The sequence below is a fragment of the Dryas octopetala genome, chromosome 1 (genome assembly GCF_963921425.1).
Source record: "Dryas octopetala chromosome 1, drDryOcto1.1, whole genome shotgun sequence".
Classification (NCBI taxonomy): Eukaryota; Viridiplantae; Streptophyta; class Magnoliopsida; order Rosales; family Rosaceae; genus Dryas; species Dryas octopetala.
Genome location: NC_141366.1, coordinates 25,672,755 through 25,681,001, shown reverse-complemented (window position 1 = coordinate 25,681,001; position 8,247 = coordinate 25,672,755). Strand labels below are relative to the sequence as shown.

Genomic DNA, 8,247 nt, shown 5'->3' with positions numbered 1-8,247 from the left:
GACGATGGTGCAGGTATGTCATGCCAACCACTGCCTTTGTTTTTTGGAATCTTCATTTTTGGATTATTGTGATTAGTTGCCAAATTTCAGGGGTTATGGGAGACATTTGCAATAGTATACAAAGAAAAGATATCTATAAAGGACTTTAATCCAAATTGCTATTTTTTATATGGATAATGCTAGGGAAACCATGTCATTTACCACATTTGTAGTACCATATAATGTGACTTCCTAATCTAAAGAGAGGGAGAGAGGAGAAGAGATCAAAGGTGGCTAAGAAGCCACATCATGTGATACCATAAATGTAGTACAATGACATAGTCCCCTATCATTTTCTTTTTTCTATTCGTGCATATGAGATTATTGAAGTCTAGATACCATTTCTTTTAACGGCCTGATGATCGCATAGGTTGCTAAAATATAAGTTACATATTAACCAAAACTGCTTCGGGGGCAAATCTACCACCACTGTAACTCAGATTTTAATCGCATACTGCAAGCCAGAATTGATGCTCACAAAAGCTTCCAAAAAACTAAATCTATTCAGTGACTAAATTAAAATCCTGACTGCAGACTTGAGGGCAAGTAGCTCTTCTTCCCCAACTTTCTTCCACACCCCGCCTATCATGAGATGGCCATTGACATCTTCCAAGGATAAAACATCCTCACCATCTGATACACAACCATCAACCGTCTCCCTCATCTTCTTAACACATTGGTTATCTAATAGCTCCATATCAGAACTAGTGTCTCTCTTACCACTGCACTGGTTCAGTTCCCAGTTCTCTTTTCTTCCTAGTAATTCAGGAACCTTTTTCTTGACATAATTAAAGTCCAAAACAGGAAGGCAGCCAGAAGATCCAACAGAACGAGGCAACATTCCAATTGGACATGAGTTCCATGATTTTGCCAGAACCCATCTATTACAATTTCCAACATCAGCTTCTGTTCTCTTCACTACTTTTCTGTTCATCCGGTAATGTTTAATCAACTCTAACTTCTTCGCTGCTTGACGTATAGATTTGTCTTGCTGGATAAAGAGATTATTTGAATTTTTAAGAGAAGCATCTTGTTCAGCAACATCCAAATTTGATGAAACTAACGAACAGAGATTTTTAAGTTTTCCCACTAGATAGTTGTCTCCTGTCAGCTGTGCAAGATGGAGGGCACAATCCATGAGCTGGTTATTAGCAGAAGCTGAAACAAGAAGACATTTACGTAGGAGTTCCATCAGAATTGCTTTCGATATAGTTTTTTCTGCTGAAGAAACGTTCGTCTCAGCTGCAGAATCTATTTCATGATGAGGCTTTAATCCTTTGAAATTTCCAACAAGCCATGTAAACAGAGAAGAGAGGTGTTCAACTTGGTGTATCTCTGCCCTACAGTCTGATGATGAGCGGAACTCTCTTCCTGAACAAAATTCACATAAATAGCAACCAAGATAAGGAGATCAGAATCTTATTTAGATCATTTAAAGTTTGGAGCACATTTGAAATCTATCACATGCTCAATTTTGGGGAAGCAGAAGACTTGGTATGTCTGGCTGTACCACATATGGTTGTCTTCGTACTATGTCCTAAGAATACCAAATAGTTGTTGAACACAATTCGAATCATTCAATTAAGCGAAGAGTTAAACTAAAAATTCAAATTGGAAATATATAGGTATAACCGAAAGTAATGTAGTCCAAACGAAGTGTGTGTGAACCTGTGCTGTGAAATTATTTGGCTAGGAAACTTAATGTATAATCACTTTGCACAAATAAAACTAAAAAATAGTCCATTTACAAATGCACCTAAAATCTGCATCTGGCTTAGCTGATTATATGTAGCTCACAAGAACATGCCTTCAAGAAAGCAGCTTAAAACTGTTTATAATTGATTAAGGATCTGATGTGAGGCTCCTGTCTAAGAGCTGTTGTATAGTATTTTCTACCAAAAAAAAGACACTGATAGAAGGGGAAATTCTTACACAGCAAGTGTATGGCCGCAACCCCTACGTAGGAGATGCTGGGAAACATTGGGAAGACTCAATGTTGATTTTATATTTAGCTAAATTCAGTAGCTTATAATTTAGAGCTTCTTGTAACCAAAGAAAAATGCTTAGAAGTTGCTTTTTCAACCTAAAGGAGTAAAGGTCCACACCGCTTTTAATTGCGACCAAATATAAAACATATATGGAGAATGATCCATGGCATCATAATTTTGACACAAGTTTTCAATGGGGCCCACTCCATATAGGATTTCAACGATCCGAATCGTCTATTTTTTAGGTCTCCATTAAAAGATCATCCTTACAAAAAATTAGGTTAATCGAAAATCATTTACCATATAAGATTAAATGGTCAATATTTTAAGTGTTTATTTGGTTGATTATTTAATCTTTGTAGGTAAATGGTTTCCGATTTACCTAATTTTTTGCAAGAATAATCCTTTAATGGAGACCTTAAAAATAGATGGTTCGGATATTGAAATCCTATAATGGAGTGGGCCCCATTGAAAACTTGTGTCAAAAATTGTGTCACAAATATAATGTCATGGATCTGCCTCCAACATATATATATATATATATATATATATATATTGAAAAATGTAGTTTTCCAGGGACACCCAAAAGAATTTTATCACCACAATCCAACCATTTCATCTTTTTCTTTTCGTTTTTTCTTTTTTGTCAGAGCAATCCAAAAATTTCATGCAAATGCACAAATTATCTCTAAACTCAGACATCACAGATCCAAGTCCACTGTAAAAAAGCATCCTACCTGTAACCAAGTAAATATAAATACATTCTATGCGCAAGCACACCATAAATTTACAAGCATATATCTGGATATGGAGCAAAGAATGAAAGAATACAAAGAAGGAACAGGTCATGTGGTTACCTGTCTCGTCTGCTTCTTGAGTCTCAATCATATCAAGAACTGCATTCGGAAGAGCTAGAAGCAACTCTGGTTCCTTATTTGAAAATTTTGTTATCACAAGTTTCCATTCCTTTAACGAAATATGTAGGCTTGGATCATTTTGGGTGTTTACTGGAAGCTCCGATGGATCTGAGGAATTTGTAGCCTTCAACAAGCACTCCAACAGTACAGACACAACTTCAGAGGAGAAAGAAGAATACAACCCAACAAGAGTTTTCAATATCTTGGTAACATCTTTTTTAGTACCTGAAGTAAAGTACCACCATTAACAACCATACCCATAAAACATGTAAGTATTTAAAGGCATATTCAAGCACTAGCTGACAGATTGGGCTCCTCTCCATTTGCCTTTCAAATGAGGACAGCTTGTTCTCTAATCATCGACATCCAATCATGATTTAGACGGCTGTGAGCATTCTATGAAACCAAGTGACTTGCACTGATACATGCGTTTAAACACACTTCAATGATACCTAATAATACATGCAAGTATTAAAAGACATATCCTTCAAAATTAGCTGACCGATTGGGTTCCTCTCTATTTGCCTTTCAAATAAGAGAACCTGTTCTCTAATCATAGAGATTTAGAGAGCTGTGAGCGTACTGTAGAAATAAGTGACTTTCTCTAATACATGCTCTCAAACATTCAAATTATGATTGGCAGTAACAGGGGCCATTAATTAATCCCCTATCTATCTTGGAGTTCTCTAATCACCCCCAACCTTTTTTCCTGCTTCTTTTCTGTCTTCTAATGCCGATAAAACAGTTACAGATGAACTCTAACTGTCAACTATAATTGTCACTGTTACGTACACAAATTGTGGCACAATTACATCTCTAGGGTTTCATTTTTACTTTTATTAGAATCTCATTCATCACTCATGGTTTAGGATTTACCTATCAAGTTTTGAGCAAAATCCAAACTTGGGAGCTAAACTATAAACCATAAGCTCTAAAACGACGATTCTACACCCTAGAGTAAATAGCCTTAAACCCCCTTATGCTAAATCCTACGCTAATAAACCCCAATATCCCCTAATAAACCTTATAATAATAAAAAAAAATTAAATATAATTAAAAATGAAACTATAACTGTCTCAGGTGGTGGAAGATATATGGAAAAAAAAGCTGGGGCCTATGAAATAGTTTGACTCCCACTTGGGGGTTTCCAGTTTACTTGTACAGTAACAGTGATTGACAAGGTCCTCTCCATTCAAAAGGTAATGGGAAGGAGCACATTTCTTAGCTCAGTAATGTACTAAATGCATCCCTCACAATTCATGAGATAATTAGATACAAAAAGGAAGCCAAAACTTGCAAGTGATTATGAAACTAAGTTTTGAATTATGTTGTACACACTCAAAAACAGAGGGGTAAAATATAGGTTCAGCAGCACTTCAGCTGCGTGATTGTTTTTTTGAAACTATAACCAATCCTCAATATGTACTCTGCTCTCTCACTTACCTATTCCAATCCACATTTTCCATTACATAAAAAATCATATCATTTCTCACTACACATCATTAACAATGATACTATACATACAATTCTCTTCAACTCAACTAAGTCATTATACCAAAAATAAATGGGATCAACTACAAATCCGTTTTTCTTTTAACTACTTGGGGCCTCAACATTAACTCCAGTCCACCATACAGACATATCGAAAGCCAAACTCTCCTCTATTTCTCCCATAAACATGTTCTTGTACCAATAATGGTTAAATATCAACAGCAAGGTAGAAATCAATACTTAGCCTCGAAAGCAATATCCTATCTAGGTTACATATAAATCCTTTACACTAGTATTTCAAGAACTAAGTCCAGAGTGTTGTTGACATAAAGTTGCATAGCCAACAACAGGAAGGTTTTGGCGGGGCCCCACCTACTCCACCCTTGAATGATGGATTTTGGAAGGCTTCCGGACAGGTTAGGAACATAAAATCTTGGGTTAAGTTGAGTTCTGGGGTAGTCGGGGTTTGAGGTCACAATGTTGAGATTCCAAAGTGAAACCCACACCAATGATAGTGCATAGTGCATAGGAAGAATAAATAGTTGACCAGGTTTCAATATTTTAAAACTTCTGACTTTTTACTTCAATCAATGGCTAACACCGCAAATAGAAATCTAAATCTTCACCATTTTTTTATTTTATAGCTTTTTTAGTTTTTGTATTTCCACTAATTTGACTGCAACATCCGCATGTTAACAGTAATTCGGAAGTCAGGATAAAATATTTCCATACAGGCTTGTGACACAGCACAAGGGAGCTTAGATATGTGTAACTGTGTATATATAAATATTGGTTCTTATCTAAAAGGGTGGCTGCAATTATATGAAAAGTTCCATATTCATAGGTGCAACCCCATATTGCACTCTAACAAAACCATTGAAATATTAGCAAATATATCCTATAGATCAGAGACTTTAGGCACTATAATCAACACAACTTGAAAAAGAAAAGAGATTCTCATACCACATTTTACTTTGGCTTGCGAAGAACAGGATTGGGGAGTCTTCTTAACTCTCAAGAAGAAGGCCAATTCATAAAATTTAAACTTTATTTCATTTCTGATGCTAGCAATTCCATTACCTTGAAATGGAATTGCCGTCTTCTGAGGCTCCCAATAATAAGACTTCAACCAATCAAGTGCCTAAAGACACCAACCATGAATATAGTTTAACTTTCCAAATTTAAATTGAGTCCTTCCCTTCCAAATATAATTGGTAAATGATGCAAGAGACAAGTTATGATTTGAAATACTAAGCATATGATGCATACCTTAATTCGACCAAACAAAAAAAGATGCATACCTTAACTGAAGCACTGCGAACAACCTGAAGTGCAGGAAGTTCACGATGAGATCCCTCTAAAATCAAAGAACAAGGAGAAAATCAAAATAACGTCAATCCGCACTATCTTAAGTGTTCAAAAAATTATTTGAATACTCAAAGCCCCACATAGAGTATGCAAGGGCATAATGGAGATGGTTGGTATCCCAGACTGCTGAAAAAGCCTCAAGGCTTAACCAACTAACAAAAGATAAATGTACAAATTAAAAGTTGGGGTTGCTCACCATGACGGATATCAATCAGTGTACGTGGAATGCCAATTGCATCAGCAGCCACAGCAATTGAAACCTCTGTTTTCTTACGTGTCTTCTCAACAACACCATTCACAAGCCTTCAGAAACAAGACAACTAGTGTGAACCTAATTTGTTCATGTAGCATTTACATGTGCCACACATAAGCAGGAGACAAAATAGATGCGAGCTTAAAGCATTAATCCCCTACAATTTCGAATGAATTATGTATATAATTATATAGATATGAAGTGCAATTTTCAAATGGTCAATGAATTACAAAGACTTAATTTATCTGTTCTATGTCTAACTATGCGAAACCTTAAAAGTAGAAATTCCAAAAATGATTTTTTTTTTTTCCTGCAAGAAACAAAATTTTATTGATAACAAGGAACAATTACAACCACTGTGGACAAAATCCACCACAACAATACAACCCCTCCCCTCTGCAATCCTCAAAAATCCTATGTCCATTTCCAACCAAAAACCCCAAAACACCGTTAACACACCAGAACTCCATAAAATCATTGCCTTATTCCCGCCCACAAACATTTTTTTCATCCACAAATGAATTATCTTGATACATACTAATATCAGTTAAGTGATGCAACATGGGATTTACAACAAAAATTATGCATGTTACAAAGAACCTATTTCAAATATAATCTTAAATTGAATGATAATATAAGCACTGCATACATATATGATAAATCTAAAGAATAATCACCTCAAACTTGATTTAAATTCCTGACAAGATTTTATGATCTAAATGAATCTTTAGGACCTTCCAGCAAAGGAGGAGTACTGAGAACATATACATCTATAGTTCATCCCTAATATCACGCTGGAGCTCTTTCCGAGACCTATCAAATTTTAGTCCTACAAATTTATCTATTAAGTGCAAGATTCTAGGTGTAGCTGAACCTGTAATGTAACTGGGACAAGTCAAGACTAAAAAAATTTCAATATTGGTGAAGATACAAAGCATATAGCGAATACATTATATTTAGGGAACCTAACCTCATGATTGCCATACAATATAACATGGCCAGCATTTCCTCTGAAAGTGAAGCATCCCTAGATTGATCTGCTCTGCAATTATCTAAAGCATCATTTAACTGGTCCTTTCTATAATTCACAAAACACACACAAGCAGTAGTATTCAAAGTAGGACAAATACATATCTTCGGCTAGAAAATTTGGAGGTTAGAATTTGAAACTATAAATGAGATAGAATTACAAACAGAACCGCCAAGCGAATAATATTTAGCATTAAGGATACCCCACCCCCCCCCCCCCCCCCCCCCCCCCCCCCCCCCCCCCCGCCAAAGAAAAAACAAGGTATAAAAAGGTTTATCCAAACCGAACTACAGTAAGCTTGTGAAGTTGGGAATAAGGTACCTTAAGTGAGGATCTTTTTGCTGAACTTCAATAATTGAAGCCGTAACTTCAATCACAACAGGAAGACATCCTCTGCTTCGCCATGCTGATATCTGTAAACAATCCAAAGATGGAAAACATATATAAGATTGCCACAAAACTCACAAATTAAATTGAAAGTAAAACCCACTTGAACAAATAATTTCTTCCAATGTTTTCAAAATTTTAGCAAAAAATACATAATTAAACGATATGCTAAAAATTCCACTGTAAGCTTGCCAAAAGAATTTTTTTTGTTTTTTTTTTTTTCCCTGATAGGGAAGGGACTCTTCCAGAGAAATAGACAGAACAATAAGGCATATCCACATGATTTTTCTGATACAATGCTACAAAAACATAAGATTTTCCCAGAAAATGATTTCCATGGTAACAAAGAGAGCACATAAGTTGGGTTTCTCTTACTCTTCTCAAAGCAGAGGCCACAGGAACAGGTGAATTCGAATGAAGAGATTCGTAAACAAAGAGCCACTCATCCCAGCTCAACCAGGGCACCATTTTGTGGCTGTACGATGGTGATGGTGATGATGATGATGATGATATCCCCAGTTGCCCATAATCTCTTGATTCTTCCTTAAACCCTAAAAGTGACTCCATCAGAAAACTCTTCCACCTGCTTTGCTTGACCTCTAAAAGTAATTTGAATAATAATGATAAATTAATAATTAATGAAAACACAAATTTTCAGAAGACAAATTAACAAGGCGTAAAATTTCGGTTTCAATTTTGACAAAATTGGATAAAAACGACGAAAATTGCTATCAAAATATAAAAATTTTGAATGAAACTTGACCATATGTTTAT

The 8,247-nt window shown here is 35.6% G+C and overlaps 1 protein-coding gene across 2 annotated transcripts; it reads right to left on the bottom strand.

The window, feature by feature from the left end:
- Positions 1–300: 300 nt before the first annotated feature.
- Positions 301–8,040, bottom strand: LOC147299429 (uncharacterized). Of its 2 annotated transcripts, none has more exons than XM_086229864.1 (8): positions 7,849–8,040; positions 7,408–7,499; positions 7,027–7,134; positions 6,000–6,106; positions 5,737–5,792; positions 5,399–5,576; positions 2,885–3,169; positions 301–1,410 (listed from the first exon to the last, which is right to left on the bottom strand). In XM_086229864.1, exons 1-8 carry the CDS (start codon positions 8,038–8,040, stop codon positions 551–553), a joined length of 1,878 nt encoding a protein of 625 aa, XP_086085990.1. In that variant the 3' UTR covers positions 301–550. The 2 variants fall into 2 exon arrangements, with proteins under 2 accessions (XP_086085990.1, XP_086085991.1); XM_086229865.1 differs by having other exon boundaries at positions 7,027–7,098.
- Between the last annotated feature and the right edge of the window lie 207 nt (positions 8,041–8,247).